The following is a 19,877-nucleotide window of genomic DNA, read 5'->3' as shown; positions in this document are numbered from 1 at the left end:
AAACGAGCGAATGGAATGTGTGCATGTGTTTGCGAAAGGAGTATTCCATTGAGAGGTCACCGTGTGAGTGCGCAAGTGAAAATGGAATAGCCCAGACGCTATTGGGCAATGTCGCTCACTCCATCACGTTTCTCACCACTACTAGAGGACGTCTCTGCATGGATATAGCAAGGGTCTAACCTTTGACAAAATGTGCACTTGAATGCCAGCAGTTGGATCAAAAGGAAATGGCAGCAGCAAGACTGCTGGATAGGACACCAAGAGTTACAGAGGTCTCAGAGTGACAGCAGCAGAATTTTCATTGCCCGAATGTAGAATATGACAAGCTAAAATAGTGGAGGAAGTTGCCTATTCACTTAAACATCTGCCTATACGCTCCTCTCAGAGAGTTAAGCACCCTTTCTCAACATCGGTCTGTAATCTACGTCGCTCATGCCTTAATTGTGCATGCTCGGTGAGTGATGAAAGATTGTACTAGTCTGCAGTGCTGAAATTCTATGAAGAATGGAAGGATGCACTTTCTGGTTTTTGCAAGAGAGTGATGTTTGCTTTGCTACTCCCATTCCGTACCTGTTCTATAAAGAAGCAAAGCTCGCACTGCTAATTCGCATATGTCCTACGACGACGAATGCTTGCGCTGCTGCTGCATTGCACTTGTCCTCTGATGGATGGAACCTTACACTAGTTCTGCCCAAAATGGGTCCGTTCTATGAAGAAAGGTTTGTTTCCACTTTTGTTGCAACATCTTATAAACCTCTAAGCACCCGCGTAGCTAGGGGGGGCGGCCCGCCCCAGGAGGCACTATTTTGGGGCGGCGCGGCACATCTGTTTGAAGTGCAAGCGCAAATGCTTGCGAATGCTGCGTTTCCTGGCTTCCGGCAGGCTTGGGCGTAACTGCTCGCAGGCAGCTCTAGCTGCTTCAGGAACAATTTGACCGCCAATCATTATTAGGCTGCGGGACGTGCAGAGCCAGGGTCAAATGCAGTTCATTGGCTCCGGACCTGGCCCCTGCCTGCCCCTGGGCGCTGTGCTGCCAGGCAGAATAAGACTTGCTGAGTTGCTTGCAGCTGCCTGCCCGCCTGCCCAACGACGACGCTGTGGAGTAGAAGAGCTTGGTGTTGTCGGTGAGTGTCACTCCCGGCGCACCCGCTCCCTCTAAGTGCCCCCGCCCGCCCAGTCTCATACAAATCACTTTACTACGCTATTATTGTTAGAACCTAGACCTGTGCCCCACGGTCTGTGACATGGCTGTAGCTGTTACTTGGGGAGGTGGAGCGGGGAGTGGGGTGGAGGAGCCTTCCTGCATTTTGTGTATCACAGTTCAATGGTACATTTAATATCCCCACAAGTAGACTTTTTTTATCTGCGTAATGCTGTGTCTGTGCTTGGAAAGAGTGGCGGCCACTGCGGTGGAATCCGCGCACAAGCTCTGATGTATGCAATCACTTAGAATATAATGCAAAGTGGCTTCAATGTATCGAAGCATGTTAATACAACGAGATAGAACACTTCGCCCACTGTATTCAGAAACTACTAATTTAATGTATTTCTTCGGAAACAAGATCTTCATAAAATCTCCTTCATTTGGCACCACTTTTTTATTATCAAAGTATCACAGCTATAAAGCAGTCTAGAACAAATATAGACACTTGTTTTGTATTACTACTGTGCCACAATGGCTGCTCTACATGCTTTCATCAGTTTTAAATGTAGAGCAGTTTTCGGAAAAATCAGAGTAATTTATCTTCGACTGCATTGCTCGGTTATGTGCTCGGGAGAGTGTTCGTTTGCATGCGAATTGTGGGAGGAATGGGTTGCACCTCGAATACCACACTTTTGTAAGTATCAAATCTGAGACCACTTTGAACTTTGAAGGGCTTCAGTTCTGGGTGTGTGCTATTCAACATCACTTCTTACAGTGGTTTATCAGACAATTGTAGCGGCGCACATGCATCATAGGGGACATCTATAGAGTTCACTTTACAAACTGTCTAACCCGTGGTTCATGACAGTGCTGCGTGGGCATTGGGTGGGTGGCGCGGTGGGGGGCGTAATATTTAAATTCTGTCATTTTGAGCCAATGCCTATCCCGTGATGCAAAATAATGTATGTGCGCCTCGTCCTCGACGCCAGGCCTGGCCCTTGCCTGCAGCCTGGCTGCCTCCTGTGCATAAGGCTTCTTGAGTTGCACTGTGTGCTCAGCAGTCAGCGCTGCTGGCTGCGGCCTGCCCAATGACTAGAGCTTGGTTGGTGAGTGTGTTTCCCGTGGCCTGAGCTAGGCCGCAGCCCCTCCCTCTGAGTGCCCCACAGTCTCACACACGGTGATGTGAGGGTAATCAGGGTCGGAGAGTGGAGACTAGGAGACCCCTCCACACTTGAGAGTGACTAGTGTGCAGTGTTGTCTGTTGTGCACAACTGGTAGGCAGTCTGAGTGTCTGTCTACTGCTGACTGTCCCAGGCACACAAGTTCCATTGGGGTCAAAGTTCTTCAGCCCCCGTCGTGTGTGGCAGCCCAGGCTGTGACAGCTTCCCTGGCACACACACAGCTGTAGCCGAGTACTTCACAGGTCTTTAAAAGACCATTGCTTGTTAATGAGGCTTTGTTTTTTTTTTAACCTTCTTAGAGCCCCTGCATCTCCACTCTGCCTATTGCTTGAAGAATTAGAATTTTTTCTTAGCCACCCCCCCTTGAAATTTGGCTCTAGTTGCGCTTTGCTACTATCTGGCACTGGTTGGTTAATCTCACGCACACGTGCACTGGGCTGGTTGGCTGGCCTGTGTCACTCTGTGTGCACTTACTGCACTGTCTGTTGCCACAGCCTTAAATCCTGCGACTGTCCTCGAGTTAGTAGCTGCCGCCTTCAACTTCAGGATGACGCCACGAGTGGACCAGGATGGTTCGGTTGACTGACTCTATCCGGCCCTAATCTAAGTAAGTGACATTTAATTTTTACCTCTCCCTCCAGGCAACCTATACAGTAGGAACTTGTCTAGGTTACGAATCATACCACAGAGGGGTGTGGGTGTGTGTGTGTGCACTGACCGATTTGTCGTTCCATTTTTTAATGTATATTTTGATAGTGTCGCCATCCTTTTCCCCTGCGCCCCTCCCTACCTGCCATGGGCGGCAATCTGGGGGATAGCCCCGGGCGCCAGAAGCTCTAGCTACGCCCCTGACCCTAAGGATTTACTGAATGCAGTTTCATAACATGCCATATGAATCAGGGACTGTATCACAATATTTGGTACGATATTTCAAGACCTGCAGTCCTGAGGAAGGAACCAGGCAACGTGAGGGCACTATTCAAAAGCTGAAACATGATGACGCAAAAGAGAAATTGTGTCCATTGCTCGACCCTCCGGTTTTGAATCTTATAGAATGAAGACATCAGTAAAATATTTTTTTATCACACCAACACACAATTTTAATATACGGCTCAGATTAGCATAGGGAGAACATAAATATTCAATAAAAGTGAGGCATATGACCTTATTCAGATTATGGAAACCCATAGCTAGGGAACTGTACAACCAATAGACTGTAGTACTCAGATGCTGTCCAGTGCTAGAAGTGGAAAACATTGATGAAGCATACCACACTACATATAACCGTTCCTTCTCGGGGATGGCGCCCAGGATCTGGAATTATTTGCCCCCAGAAACTAGACTGAATTCTACTGCATCTTTCAAAAAAGAAGTGAAATCTCTTCTCATGGCTGAATTCACTTGAGCCTAGGTAACTGTGAGTATAGGATTCTTGATTTATATTGAACTATATATTATTTACTACTTACGTTTGTATCTTCGATATTACTGTGATTATACAATTCTTGATCTGTATGGATCTATGTTATTTACCATATGCCTATGTATCTGCGATATTTATCTTGTAAAGCACTCTGATACCCACAAGGTTCTTGTTCGCGCTATATAAAACCTTCAAAATAAATAAATAGGGGGTTGAGGCTGGACGATCTACATGAATTCATGGCAATTGCATAGGAGGTTTACCTCTTTCTTCCTGAACTGTTGTCCTTCTTGTATGTTCACAGAGAGCACACAACAATCCTTACCTCTTTTTTTGTTAGTTACCTGTATTGTACCTGTCTGTATTTGTGAGAGAACTCTAATGTCCCGCCAGCTTCGGCGACCTTTTACTTATTTTGTATTTTAGGGAAGGTTGAACATCTGATGCCCATGTTGTACCTATGCAGTGAAGTGAAGCTCATTTTTAAATGTACCACTACACAGAAAACAATTCACTTTGCTAATATTTGTTTTAATGCAGGATAGGAATGAAAGAGTGAACCCTCACTAAATATGCGAGTAGAATTTTATTTTTGGTTTTATATGTGAAACGAGGTTTATTTTTTTCATTGACTATACTGCAGTAATTCTTAACTTGTGTTCCAAGGACACCTGGGGGTCTGCGAAGCATAAACATGGGGTACCCGACTGTTATCAAATTAAATAATATACGAAAATGAATAAAGTATATGCAAATGTGAAAACATTTGCTATATTTGGTTGTGAATTAAACTAAATATTTTAATATTTGAGCATGTTTTGGGTGTATACATGTTTAAGAATTTGTGTGTATTAGTTTGAATTTCAAATAATAGAAATTGGTTATGCGGAGGGTCCCCAGCTTCCAATAATAACAACACCGAGGTCCCAAGATTCCAGTATTGATTCAGTGGAAGTCCACAGCTTGCTAAAATGTAAAACATAGTTGACAAATGGCTTAACTTAAATGCATAATACATTGGCCAATTGTGGCTCTGTAGTAAACAGCACGTTACAGGCTAGGGTTTTGAGCCCATAATGGAAACATTCAAGGCTAAACTATAAGCCTCTTAATGCATTATACGGTTGACTGAAACGTAAGGAATGGTGGGTGGTATTATATGCAGGGAGACAAGGAATTATGCGAAAGTAGAGGACCAAATAATGCAACGGGGTTTACAAAATTATGCAGCAAGGAAAAGCCAAAATAAACTTCATAATGCGCCAAAATCTGTAGCAGTGTTATTTCTTCATTTTGACATTTTAACAACTATCAAAGTGTGTGGCCACAGAGGCACCACATTAGTACCAGTTTAACACCAGAATACAGCAATCAGCAAGTGAAAGGTAACTGCCTAAACTTTGCACAAGCTCTGCCACTGCTCGGAATTACGTGTAGCGCTTTGCTTAATAGCTTTTGATTAATTTGAGTTAGAAACAAAAGCTCTTTCCTTGTTGAAATCTACAAATTATGCATATGGTGCATCATGTGGCAAACTAGGAAAATCCATGAGTATGCAGAAAAGGGTGCAGTCACAGAACTGCAGAATTGTAGCGGCCCTTATTAGAAGTGACCGTGCCAATTGCCAGACTTCGTAAATGTAAAATAAAAGGTCGTACCTAACTTTCTTCATTTTCTTTTTGTAGACAATGAGCAGTTAAATATCCCAGTGGTTGAGAGGGCAGAGCTAGTCTTTCGTATGAAGATGCCAGCATCTCACTGCTAGTGGCCTAAAAGCAACTCTGCTTGGATAAACAAATAGTTATATAAAAAATTATTTACCATGCGATCATTCTCTACCAATAAATATATTGACTTTTTGTTCTGTTAAGTTGCATTGTCACATTTTGACTAATACGTTAAAATAATGTATACAAAAAGATATTTATCATAACAATGCGAGCTTACACTGAGAAAACTAGAACAATGTACTGGGGCTCCTCTTTCTGAGCCCATCACGGGCCCAGAGGTTAGTGTGACTTTGGTGCAGCACCGTAAACAGATGCAGAAGGTGAGGCAGGTCACAGTTCCAAGGAACAAAATGCTACAATCACTGCTTCAATGGCACCAAGCGCAGGGCCTTCCAATTTCAGGTAAAGATAAGGCTCCTCTTCTTCAATGAATGCAGACTTTTTTGTAAGGTTGGATTCATGAATTAATGGGGAACAAATAGTACCAGTAGATGCCACGTTTGCAAGTAGCAACAGCGAACCTCTACTCGTTACAGAACTGTCTTGCTCCTCCAATTGTAAAGCTTACAACTTCACAAATACCTGCTGGGCCTCATTCTTACAGCAACCACGAATGCTACAAGCAAGCAATATTCATTAATCTAAACCTAAATGTAAACAATAATGTAATCGGGTCACATCTGCCTCTCATACACATGCATGCTTCAAAGACACTGACGATTCTTGGCGCAGCGGGAGGTACACCACCTCCACGCTCCCCCTGCGGCAAAGCCGGGGTCGGGCCGCCCGCTGGTTGATGGCGTTCCCACAGTGGTGCCTCTAAAAATGGGCACCGCAATGGGAACGCCAAAAACAGTTCCTGCACTGTTGGAAAGGCGACCCCGGGGGAGACAGAAGGTGTCTGACTGTCCGCCCCGAAACCCACCTCTCTGTATGGACTAGGCCGAGCGCCGTAGGGAGGCCTCCTTGGCGAGGCTCCTCTCCTACAATCGTAACAGCAGAGTAATCACACTACTTACAGATAGACACTACACAGGAAGGAGGTTCACAAGAATCTTTATATAAGTACTCGAAGCAAGTTCTTGGCAGGATAGCGGCAAGGATCGAGGGATCCGTAATGTCTTGATCTCGGGGGAAAGGGGGTAGCGGGACAGTCTTGGCACCCACTGGTGCGTGGATAGTTCAAGGGTTCAGGCCGCGACAGCGTCAGCAGGGCCTCGGAGATAGTTCAGCGGGGTCAGGCCGCGACAGCGTCAGCAGGGCCTCGAAGGTGGTTTAGCTTGGACAGGCCGCGACAGCGTCAGCAGGGCCTCGAAGGTAGTTCCAGGTGCAAGAGTTCGGATCAGGATCAGCCGCGACGAGGTCAGCAGGGCTTCCACTCCAGATACAACTGCCGTCTTGATCCGGGGCTGGCCCAGATATAGGACTGGAGGGCTTTGATGTCCGGACCCTCGCGCCTGGGGGTCAGAGGGGCCGGGATGAAGGTGTCCAGACACCCAGCAGGGGGGCGGAGCCAGCGCCCAGGGAGCCGGGAGAGCGATCGATACCAGGCGTCCGGGGGTGGGGGAAGGCCCCTCGAGACTCTCCTCCTCCGGGGTCTGGTCGAGTGGCCACTTTACCACCTGGGAGGATCCTGGTGCCTCAATGTCTGGGCTTCGCTGGGGCCGGGCCCGGGATGGCTGCGGCCACGTGTTCGGGGCGTGGGGGTCCCAAGATGGAGTCGGGCCGGAAAGGGTGGCCGGGTCAGGGTGCCAGGCTGGCAGCGTTGGCGAGCAGGTTCCGCCGGGGTCCCAGGGGAGGGGGAGAGCTGTAGGTGGCCGGGGAGGCTGCTCGTGCCGATGGTTCGTGAATGTGCGGGTCAGGGGGGTCGATAGTAGGTAAATGGAGGGCCGATGTCGTCCCGGGCCCGCCATGCGGACGGGGTCGGACCACGCCACGAGGCCGTGTCCAACATGCACGGCATGGACTGTAATGCCCATGCCATGCAGGAACTAGTGTGCGCGCACACAGGGGGGCACATGTGCCCCACTGTGTGCATCCACATGGCGTGAGGCACCAGGGGGCCCTGTGGGGCCTGTTTGTTTCCTCTCCGTTATGGTTTTCAATGCTGTGAAACTGCCATGAAAACCGCGGCAGAGAGGAAACTCTTAATATGCTTGGTGGGACCATTGCGGCCCAGCCAAGCATATTGCGGGTTCAGGACTGCTGTACCATGGCCAGGGAACGGCGGTTCCCTAGCAACGTCAGCGGTCCCAGGGCGGTCTGACAGCCCAAGTCATAATTGGGTGGTTGGACCTCCTGTGCGGTGGTGGCTGGACCACCACCACCACCGCGCCGCCACAAGTCGACTCGTAGTCGGCCCTTAAATTGTTATGCCCCCAAAAACATGCGTCTCTTATCTGCTCACTGGCAATCTGTTCAGGCTGGTGTCACAGAAAAAACAGCAGCACTTCTGTATGGCTAGGTTATAGAAACAAGTACCAGTTATGTGGTACTGGACACCACAGAAACCTGGGCACACTACCAGATTCATCTGGTGATTACACCCATAGGTCGCATCAGAGAGAGGGTGAATAAACAGTGGCGAAGGGAGCAAACATCCATTGAACGAATAAGAAGACTGGGTTCAGGCCTACCTGCATCTCCTTTTCCGAATACTTCTGAGGGTTTTTGCTGCCTTGGCTCTTTTTCCGCAGTTTTTTCAGTTCGAGCTGACATTTCTCCATAACTTCGCCTTTGTTTTTCTGCTCTGCCTGATATTTCTTCAGCGCAGCCTTAACATTTGTAGGGAAAACACGGGAACAGCAGATAAATACGCATCCACCCATTAAGCCTTTTTCGTCAAAACCAATTACAATAAACCAAATTTGAGCACGGAGTGACAAGCAGTATTTGAGAGGAAGGGAAAATGTCGGTCTCACGACCTACCTATTCCTCTCAGAAAAGCATCGGCACTATCCCAATAAAAAGAACTACTCCTGCGAAGAAATGCACTCATGATAATTTAAAAGTCTAGCCCTTCAGCTGAGCAGTAACACTATATATAATATTGAACTAGAATGTGCCTATGCTGAAGCCACAGGCGTGTTAACGGTTCGCATTCTGCCGAAGACACAGACTGCTGCAGACTTACATTCAGATATCGGGCATCCAGCTCCACCTTTTGCTCGAGCTGCGTGAGGAGTTCGTTGTGGAACGATTTCAACTGGAAGGTAAAAACAGAAGGTTAGTGGTTGCAGCCAGGTCTCTTCGTGCAGAAACAAAAACAGGTGCCAAACATGGCGAGGCTGATCGTCCAGGGAGCACAGGAGGCACCAATCTGAGGCAGAAAAGGAAATGAATGCGGATGATGGGAGTCCGGACGTGTCAAGCACACGGCGTTCTGCATATGGACAGGAAGGTCAGCAGGGCTATGAGACAATCCTAAAAGGAGGGATCACGCACCAGAGAAGCTAGAAGGAGCCATGCGGATTAGATCTATCACGGGGCCATCTGGTCACAAACTGGCAGATAATACAGGGTGGAAAGGTGGGGGCGCATGAATGAGAAATCACAGATTCATTTAAAAAGCTGCAATCTACATAAAAAAAGATTTGATTAGCATTCTTTATGTGTTTTGAGAACAGTAACTATCAAGCGGAGAATATCCTGATCATAAGCCAGGTATAGCAGAGGAGCGGTGGAAATACCAGCTTTGATGTCACTTTCTGCACACGAGCCGACTACTTTATCGCAGCTCCAGCAGCCATACCGTAATGCCTCATAAGCCACGCCACCCATGTCCTCATGTACATACAACCGGCATTCAATCAGTCCGTACTGATAGAACACACTTACATTGCCAAGGCAAACTGTCGCTCAAAGAATCACTTGCACTACTATCAAGCTCATCTGGATGTGCACAATCTTGTCCCAACAACAGAACAAAAGAGGCCCAACAATACGCGGAAGTCCCCGAAAGCAGAAACCACCCTGCAGAGAAAAGTCAGTTAGGATGTCCATCAGGATTCACTCACCATTTCTTCTAACTGGTTCTGTATCTGCCGGTGAACTTCAGCCATCTGGAAGAGAACATCCCCTGGAGAAGAGAGAGACAGCAAAGAAGGTGATTAGACGGGCAGGCTGGAGCAGCGCTGGTACGCATGAGATCGTCCAAGCACCCGACGGAGGTGGGTTGGGTTAGACCAGAAGCGCCAGGCACCTCACGTCTGACCTAATGGGGTCTTCTCAAATGTAATTAGGAAACAAGGAGAGGTGGGAAAATTCTTGGCATACTGCAGAGTTTCAATATACAAATTGGGATGTGCTAACTGCAAAAAAGCTGCTACATGAAGAGGTGGAACTTGGAGCTGTGTGTACCTACATGCTAATTCCTCTGTGTAGGGTGTGAAAAGAAATATATATATATACACACACACACACACACACACACACACATATATGTACACACACACGCCTACACACACACACACACACACGCCTACACACACACACACACACATACACACACACACACACACACGAGCGAGAGACGGCTCCAAGCAGAAACCTAAACTCCTAACTGCTGCAAGTTGGTCAAGCGAGCAGTTTTTGTTATGGATGAAGTAGCGTTACAAGTCTTGGAAGGCATCAACAAAACCAAGGTCAAAACGCATAGGGACAGTGGATGACATACAGCCAACATTTGAAACATTTCAGGTTGAGATGCATTGTACTGGGCCTGAAAGGCAAGCACAACTGTTTTCTATGCCGGACCATAGCTGGCCATCTAAGTGTTAAAAAAAAATGGTTGGGCGTGGCCAGGCGCCGGCGAAGATGGCCGCCTGACTCGAGAGCTCCGCGGAGCCAAGCCTTAGTCCCATGTAAATCGGCGAAAATCCGAGAATTCCTGCACTCCCACTGAAGCGCTGACTGGGTGTGAGGTGGAGGACCAGACCGATCTAAATCCAGTCCCGCTATCTGTCTCCGGAGCCGCGCTACGTCCCCGCCATCTGGGACCGGGCGCCGGCCAGGAGCGCTGGTGCGGTGTGAGCAGCCCAACGTGTCAAGTGAGGTCCCGGCTCAACGGCTTGGTCAGGACTCTCGGAGCAGCCGGTACTGAATCCCACGACCTGCGTCTGGGACCCAGGCGGTAAAGCGCTGCAACTGTGGGGCCTCGGACTTAAACCCCTGGTGGCCGCGGACCCCAAGTGTTGACGGTGAGGGCCAGAGAGGAGGTCAAAGTGCGGCCTAGCCGTGTGGGGCTCAGAGGAGAAACTGGATGCCCGGTAGTAGCCTCGGCTGGGAACGCGGTGGAAGCCTGAAGAACCGGCCAAGTAGGAGTCGGCACCAGCGAACCTAAAGGGGGCTGATAACAGTGCAGGGGCCCCCACGGATGGTGATAGAAAGGCCTGAAGGGCCGGAGGGAATATGGTGCTGACCAGACTCGGAGGCCCAGCGGCTCCCCGGACCAACTGAATGGACCTCCTCACTGGGGGCAGTGATGTGCATTAGACTCGGAGGTACAGACGTCGTGGGAGCCCCAACCGGGTAAGAGATTGGCTGGATGGCACTGGCGCACGTGACCTGCGCATCATCAACGAGATTGCGGCCTGAAGGAAGGAGCAAGGGACGGAGGCGGAGGGTGACGTCTGCAGGGAAGCGGTGGAGAGTGTATTGAATGACCGACTACACGCCGGAGGCCGGGCCAGTGACATGGGGGCCCACCCTGTAACTCGGGGGCCTGAGTGATAGCGCGGAGGAAAGGTGAGATCCTGGTGGAGTGCCGAACACCAACGGCGACAACAGAAGGTTATCCCTGACGGGCCTGTATGTACTACGTGACTGTAGCGGCCAGTGTGGGAACACAACCACCATGAGGCCCAAACAAACTACGAATACGCAATCTAACAAATTGGACAAATATACAGTCCAGATGGGGACGCCGCAGGTAGAAGGTGCAACGGGGGACCAATCCGGTCCAAAGGAACCGTCGTTGGCTTCCATCATGGCGGCCATACAGTCACTTGGCGCCAAACTGGAGACGAAAATCGACAAGGTCTCCATTGAGGTCAACCTCCTCCGCGCTGACCACAGTAAAACTTTGGAAAAAACTAAGGCCAACGAAGTCGACATCAAGGAGCTCCAGACGTCAACCAGGACTCTGGAACAACGCGTAAACGAATTGGTACACCAACACCGCCAAGTGGCCCTGCGGCTGGAGGACCAGGAAGGCAAGGCCCGCAGGAGTAATATCCATGTAGTAGGTGTTCCGCAGGATTTGGAGGGGCCAAGCGTGGAACTCTTTCTGGAGGACCTGATCATCAACCACCTAAAGCCTAAACGCCTGTCCAACATTTTCACTATAGGAAGGGCAAACCGGGCCCCTATCCCTAAACCAGGGGCACCGCCCAGGATGATAATCGCAAAAATCCTAAACTATAGGGATAGAGATGCCATCTTGCAGACAGCCAGGCAAGCAGGGCACCTGCAATACGAAAATGCCACAATTTGTTTCTTTCTGGACTTTACCCTTCAGGTGCAGCGTGAAAGGCGTTTCTTCGCAGGCGTAAAGGCCGCACTGAGGGAGAAGGGCATCAAATACATGATGTTTTTTCCGTGCCAAGCTCAAAATATTGCCGGGGGCAAGTCCTTCTTCTTTACTTCACCATCGGACATGCAGGACTGAATTGACCGGGAGTCGTCAAAAGCTCGGGACAGGGCTGGTGGTGAGAACTGGAGGGACAATCAGGCGGCATCGCCGGGGTCGACGGCCGAGAGGTCAGATGTGGATGGACAAAGTCAACGCTCCTGGAGGTCAAGGTGTGTAAGTCCTCACTGGGGGACTCTTCGAGAGGCGGCTGGTCATTGAGGGTGAGGGACCTGCGGATGTGGACCTCGACATAGCGTAACGTACTGTGGGAGTTGATGCTGGGATGTGGGTCATGCTCTTTCTAGTGAAACCTGGGGTGGGGGGAGGGGAGATATCGCCTCCTTATGAGGTGGGGGCCATGCTCTGACTGGCAGACATTGTGGATGACCCTCCCCTCTCTCTTCTTAGCTTCCGTGGCCCACATAGTCCCACGAAGGGCTGGAACATTGCCTAATCAGGTGAGGGGCAGACTCAAAATAGATGATACTTAATCTCTACGGAGTGTAGGATTCAAGGATAAACTGTTATTGTTTGTGGGGTGGGCATGGGCGGCGGCTGGAGTTGGAGCCGGCGCACGCTCCTTTTGGAGAAGGTTCATCGGGAAGGGAAGAGTTTTTTTTTTTGTGGCTTGTTTGTTTCTTTCTCTTCCAGGTTGGGTACTGGGCGAAAGGCGCTCTGCTAATTGGGGATGTTTGTAGCTCGGAGCCTACGAAGCAGGGTGGGGGGTTTGTTACTGTTGGGGTTGGGGGGGGGGGCGAGAGGGCGGGGGGTAGGCAGGGAAGGTCTTACGGAGGGGGGGTTAGGTTGTTAAGGTCACACTGAGAAAGGGCACATATTCTGGAACAGCGAAGCAGGAAACACAGGATTGAACTGGCAGGCAAAAGTGTCCATGGCTACGAAGTGGGATAAAAGCCTCAAACTGATTAGCTGGAACGTCAATGGTCTGGGGGACAAACTTAAACGGAGTATTGTGCTACAGTTTGTGAAGAGACACCTCCCGGAGGTGGTCATGCTGCAAGAGACACACTTGAGGGGTAACACATGTCAGGCACTAAATAGATGGGGGTACACCGTGGCAGCACATGCGGTTTTACTTCAGGTTCCCGAGGGGTAGGCATTCTGCTACGACGGAACTTCCCCATGGTGGTGGACCATACAGAGGTAGATCCACTAGGGCGCTTTGCAGCGATTTCGGGGAAATGGGAGGGCCGTAGACTCACTTTAGTGACGGTATATATTCCACTGGGTCTCCAAACGCAATCCTATCGTGATTTGGGAGAGATGCTACTGTCCCTTCCGGAAGGGCTCCTCCTGGTAGGTGGTGACTTCAATGCGGTTGTGTCTGGGCAGGTAGACAGGCAGCCGGCTAGAGACATTGGGGCGGGTCAGAGGTGGCTTCCCAACCTTCTGGAGGCGTTCGGACTTGTCGATCTTTGCCGCCTCCTGCACCCGACACAAAAACAATACACTTTCCTATCAGGTCCACACCGTACTTTCTCACGCCTTGATTATCTTCTGGCGCTAATACACCAAGAAGCGACGATTCGGGAGGTCACCCACCTGGCGCGAGGCATTTCAGATCACTCCCCTCTCTGGGCACACAACACTGGGCGACCGGAGGGTTGGGTGTGTGGCGCCTATTGCCGCCTGGCAAATAAAGAGCGAGGCTACCAAAAAGACACTTAATCGATTGACTGCTACTTTGAAGAAAACATGGGGACCGTGGAGTCAGGGGTGGTTCTGTGGGAGGCCTTCAAGACGGTGTTAAGGGGAGAAGTACTCTCGGCGATAGCGGAGCGCCGCAAAGAACGCGAGGCACAACTGCTGACTCTAGAAACTGAACTGAAGGCACTTGAGGGTAGTGCCCAGAGCGAAGGGAGCCCTGACATGATACACAAACTTCAATTGAAGGCTGCAGAGTACAAGGACCTGGCTACTGATGCTGCCAAGACACTGGCGAGGGACAGAGAGGGTAGGCTGTACGATCAGGGGACAAGGCGGGCAAACTGATAGCGTGGCTAGATAAGAAGCAACAAGCTCAGAAGGTGGTGGCTGAACTTAAGACGGAAGTAGGAACTGTCCTTACGGAACCACAAGATATTGTCCAGGAGTTTGCGTCCTATTATAGAAGGGTCTACACAAGGAGATCCGAAAAGTCGGAAAGAGTCGGCGGCCTTCTTGGACGGCATTGTCCTTCCCTCTCTCTCCGAGGAAGAACAGGAGACTCTAGAGGCACCCCTGGCCGTGGAGGAGATGGTGAGGGCCATTCAGGACCTTCGCCCCGGCAAGGCTCTTGGGCCCAATGGTCTACCTGTGGAGCGCTACAAGCTCAAACCCAACAGCCTTGGTACACATCTGAAACGTATGTTCGAGGAGAGTAGGGAGCTAGGTAGCATACCCCAGGATCAACGGATGGCGAGCATCGTCGCCATCCCAAAGGTGGGGAAACCTAATGAGTCATGTGCCTCGTATAGGCCGATATCATTGCTCAATGTGGAGCTGAAACTCCTGGCCAAGGTCCTGGCCAACAGGATCCAAACGGTCCTCCATACCCTTGTGCACCCGGACCACAGTCGGGCTTTATGCCTCATCACCATACGGCACTGAACCTAAGGCGCCTCTACGGGGTGCTGGGTTGCTGCCACCGGTTACGCATGGATGCTGTTGTGGTGTCCTTAGACGCAGCAATGGCCTTTAACACACTAGAATGGTCATACATGATGGCAGTACTCCGAAAGTTGGGGTTCGGCGCTAACTTTGTTAGCTGAGTGAAACTCCTCTACAAGGAACCATTGGCTCAAGTCGTTGTCAACAATAAACTCTCAGAGACCTTCCCATTAGAGAGGGGAACGAGGCAGGGATGCCCCCTCTCACCCCTACTCTTTGCTCTGGCTTTTGAACCGCTGGCAGCATGGATTAGGCAGACCCCCTCTCTGCAGGGGATGAAGTGGACTGACGGGTGGGAAGATAGGATTTCGCTATATGCTGACGACCTCCTCCTGTACCTTACGGCACCACATGAGTCCCTAATGACAGCACTAGATATCTTTCGGAGTTTTGGAGAATACTCCGGCTACAATATTAATTGGGGGAAATCCCTCGTATACGTCTTGCACGGACCCCCCCACGGATGACGACTGATTGCCCGATCCAGATAGTTAGCGATGGCTTCACATATCTAGGTATATACATTTCTAAAGACCGTGCCGTAAGATACGAGCGGAAACTCTTACCGCCCCTACAGAGGCTCCAGAGAGATGCCGCCATTTGGAAGAACCTCCCGTTATCGTTGCTTGGCCGAGCTGCCTTATTTAAAATGATTATATCAAAGAACAACGGTTCCTGTGGTGTAATACTTATTAATATACACTTAACATATGGCTTAATAGCGATTAACACTACCACAGAGGATTGCTGGGGATGGCTGAAAGGAATAAATAACCAATTATATGCATCTCAAGAATGTTTTTACTTCATTTTATCAGTCAAATTCAATCACATTTAAGTTGCTACACAATCATGTGAATACAAATATAGTGCACAGTGTCCCAAGTGTACATATGAAACCAAAATCACATAAAACATAAGTTACAAAAAGGCACAAAAGGTTTCTTATTGGATACAAAAGTAAAGGAAAATGACCAAACAAAGCGTCAATAATGATTATAGTGAGTCTACACAATCGTAGGCACTATTTTAATGGTTCAATTCCTTTTGGCGTCGACGGCGTTTCGACCCTCAGGGATGCGGGTCTCTTCAGGACAGGACAATAAGGGACATCTACAATTAAAAGGACGAAGTGGGGGTGAGTATAGTGTATGGCAACTATTAGTTGTTATATGTATAGACAAGGGACCAAAAAATACCTGGATACTGTCTGGTATTCACCCAAGCATGGTGAGGAATAAAAATGACTTACGTGTGACCCAGCCGGGTACTATTATGGAAAAAGGGAAGAAAGTGACATGATCAATTTCAATTGAGAGGGACTATTTATTAGCCCATAGTCTTATTTGTTATATGTGACTTTACACCATATTGTGTGCTGGTATGGTACTTACCACATGTAGTGGTCAAGAAACTGGGATGTAGTACGTGCACACAATAGTGCTTGCAATGTTTTTTAGGAAAATGCCTGTTAGAAACAATATTGGCAAAACACAATATTAATGACTGCCAACAGTTCGACCTTTTGTATCAACAGAGTGAAATATTAATACTAAGTTTAAAATTTTACCTGAGCCTGTGGAAAAAGCCAGATAGCTTAGATTACATCCACGTCTTCACTCGAAATTAATTCGGTATATTCGACAGGACAATGCCTGTTTTTAGAATACCAAAAGAAAGAAACGCATCGTTAAAAATGTCCATGCGCATTTCTCATCGTGGCCCAAGTCAATAAAAGTATTTAAAATATCTGTACTCCCGTGGTTTACCTGTTTAAAGTGGCGCCCGATAGCGTGTCACAATAGTCTCAATCGAAGGGTTGGAAACGACTCTCCGCCCTTCCGCTTACTAGTTCTTGGCAGACCTGACGGTCTAGAGGACTCTATCACCGTCAGGCCATCCAATCGATTGCAGATGCAGAGAGTGCTCAATGATCGTCTGTGCCCGTAGTTTGTACTGACTATCTCGAGTAAGGCATTCAATATGACAGAGGCAAAATATGTGCGAAAAAAGCCATTTAGGTCGTTTGTTAAAGTTAAAACTTAATGTAGTGACAGTTAAATTACAAAATCTACAATACCGACTGTCCCAATTATGGCATTCATTATACCAGAAGTAAACACGTTGGGAATATTTATATGGAAAAGTGCATTTGCGTAGTTTGTTCCAATTAAAATTACAATCACAATGTACAAAGTCTGCAAATTCGTTACTTTCTATATGAGAAATGCGCATGGACATTTTTAACGATGCGTTCCTTTCTTTTGGTATTCTAAAAACAGGCATTGTCCTGTCGAATATACCGAATTAATTTCGAGTGAAGACGTGGATGTAATCTAAGCTAACTGGCTTTTTCCACGGGCTCAGGTAAAATTTTAAACTTAGCATTAATATTTCACTCTGTTGATACAAAAGGTCGAACTGTTGGCAGTCATTAATATCGTGTTTTGCCAATATTGTTTCTAACAGGCATTTTCCTAAAAAACATTGCGAGCACTATTGTGTGCACGTACTACATCCCAGTTTCTTGACCACTACATGTGGTAAGTACCATACTGGCACACAATATGGTGTAAAGTCACATATAACAAATAAGACTATGGGCTAATAAATAGTCCCTCTCAATTGAAATTGATCATGTCACTTTCTTCCCTTTTTCCATAATAGTACCCGGCTGGGTCACACGCAAGTCATTTTTATTCCTCACCATGCTTGGGTGAATACAAGACAGTATCCAGGTATTTTTTGGTCCCTTGTCTATACATATAACAACTAATAGTTGCCATACACTATACTCACCCCCACTTCGTCCTTTTAATTGTAGATGTCTCTTATTGTCCTGTCCTGAAGAGACCCGCATCCCTGAGGGTCGAAACGCCGTCGACGCCAAAAGGAATTGAACCATTAAAATAGTGCCTACGATTGTGTAGACTCACTATAATCATTATTGACGCTTTGTTTGGTCATTTTCCTTTACTTTTGTATCCAATAAGAAACCTTTTGTGCCTTTTTGTAACTTATGTTTTATGTGATTTTTGGTTTCATATGTACACTTGGGACACTGTGCACTATATTTGTATTCACATGATTGTGTAGCAACTTAAATGTGATTGAATTTGACTGAAAATGAAGTAAAAACATTCTTGAGATGCATATAATTGGTTATGTATTCCTTTCAGCCATCCCCAGCAATCCTCTGTGGTAGTGTTAATCGCTATTAAGCCATATGTTAAGTGTATATTAATAAGTATTACACCACAGGAACCGTTGTTCTTTGATATAACTGTTTGCCCTGGTTCCTATGTGAGTAGGGTTCCCCTTGTTTCTTTTCAAGACTATTTCAAATGATGGCGCTGCCACGATTCCTTTATGCCCTCCAGAATCACCCGGATCTCGTCCCACAAAAGTATTTTGCCGCTATCGAGGCCACCCAGAGGGACCTTCTCTGGATTGGCGTGCCTCGTATTTCCCTACAGAAGCTCACGTTGGGCTGGTTTGATGGGGGGATAGCACTCCCGGATATCAGGAAATATTACTGGGCGGCGCATCTGTCGGCCATCAATCAAGGTACATACTGCGTTGGGAATGCACCAGGGTACGAGATGGAAAGATGGCTTCTTCCGGGAGGAAACTTCGAAGCGGCTCTCTACTCTAGACCGGGAAGGTACAGACTAATGGGGCCAACCAAACACACTGTCCAGATGTGGCATATAGTCCACAAGAAACTGGGCTGGGCTGGCAGACTTACCCAGGCAACTCCGCTGTGGGCCTCAGAGAAGTTAGGCACTTGTTAGACGGGGACCTGGAGGGTCGGCCGAGCACAGTGATCGCACAGACAGGTAACTTCCCCCCCACAGATGGACACCACACAAAGTTCAGGGTAACACCTTTTATAGGCACTTCTGGGACTAGAGTGGTACGATACAAGGCAATCAGGACACGATGATCCTCTCAATTCTAGTCTCTAGTAGGGGAAGGGGGTAGCGGGACAGTCTGGGTACCCACGGGTACGGGGGTGTAACGGTGATGGCTCACAATCCTCGAGCTCGGTGTTCAGAGGGGTCAGACCGCGGCAGCGCCGGCAGGTCCCGAAGAGGTCGTAGGTGGCAACGGGCCGCGGCAGCGCCAGCAGGTCCCAACGAGGATGAAGGTTACAACGGGCCGCGGCAGCGCCAGCAGGTCCCACGAGAATGCAGGTTGCAACGGGCCGCGGCAGCGCCAGCAGGTCCCACGAGGATGAAGGTTACAACGGGCCGCGGCAGCGCCAGCAGGTCCCACGAGGATGAAGGTTACAACGGGCCGCGGCAGCGCCAGCAGGTCCCAACGAGGATGAAGGTTGCAGAGGGCCGCGGCAGCGCCAGCAGGTCCCACGAGGATGAAGGTTACAACGGGCCGCGGCAGCGCCAGCAGGTCCCAACGAGGATGAAGGTTGCAGAGGGCCGCGGCAGCGCCAGCAGGTCCCACGAGGATGAAGGTTGCAGAGGGCCGCGGCAGCGCCAGCAGGCAGGACAATAGTTCACAAGGCAGGGCTGTGGCAGCGCCAGCAGTCCGTCAAGGATGAGTTCGTCGCGGTGTCTCTCGACTCCAGGATACAACTGCCTTCCTGTCCTGGGGCTGCCTCAGTTATAGGTCTGGCGCCCTTTGATGTCCGGACCCTCGCTCTTGGAGGTCGGGAGGTCTGGGATGAGGGAGTCCAGACACCCAGCAGGGGGGTGGAGCCAGCGCCCGAGGAGGCTGGGGGTGCTCGGCACCTGGCGGGGGAGAGCCATCGACACTTCGTACTCCCATTGACCTGCCAAGTGGGCCGTTCACCTCCTGGGTGGAGGGTGGTGCCGGGATGTCGGGGCCTGGCCAGGCCCAGGGTTGGGGTCGGGCTGAGGCCGCACGGCCGCGTGGTGCCGTGTCCAAGATGGCGGCTGGGCCGGGCAATGGTGCTGACGGTGGCCCGGGCCCTGTCCTGCGGGGAGGGAGCGAGCCCTTCATGTGGCCTGTCCAACATGCGTCCCCCCCAGCTGAAGGCGGGGAGAGTCACCCATCTTCTTGGGGACTTTCCTCGTCGAGGCGGAAAAAGCGGGACAGGCCATCCGCGTTGGCGTGGTCT

General features: G+C 49.4%; 1 protein-coding gene across 8 annotated transcripts in view; it reads right to left on the bottom strand.

Annotated features, from left to right (window-relative positions):
* The window catches only part of BAIAP2 (BAR/IMD domain containing adaptor protein 2), a 494,598-nt gene that overhangs the window by 240,819 nt on the left and 233,902 nt on the right, over window positions 1–19,877 (bottom strand). For all 8 annotated transcript variants that reach the window (XR_013598763.1, XR_013598762.1, XM_078654131.1 and 5 more), the window contains exons 4-6: window positions 9,495–9,556; window positions 8,612–8,683; window positions 8,115–8,252 (exon numbers count right to left, since the gene is read on the bottom strand). Coding sequence is in view for 6 of the 8 variants with exons in the window: in XM_078654131.1 (XP_078510257.1) it covers window positions 8,115–8,252; window positions 8,612–8,683; window positions 9,495–9,556 (272 nt within the window). In the remaining 2 variants the exon portion in view is untranslated. The remainder of the gene's footprint in view (window positions 1–8,114; window positions 8,253–8,611; window positions 8,684–9,494; window positions 9,557–19,877) is intronic.

This window comes from Lissotriton helveticus, chromosome 7 (genome assembly GCF_964261635.1).
Source record: "Lissotriton helveticus chromosome 7, aLisHel1.1, whole genome shotgun sequence".
Lineage (NCBI taxonomy): Eukaryota > Metazoa > Chordata > Amphibia > Caudata > Salamandridae > Lissotriton > Lissotriton helveticus.
The sequence above is the reverse complement of the archived record's forward strand: the minus strand, read 5'-3'. Positions and strand labels throughout refer to the sequence as shown.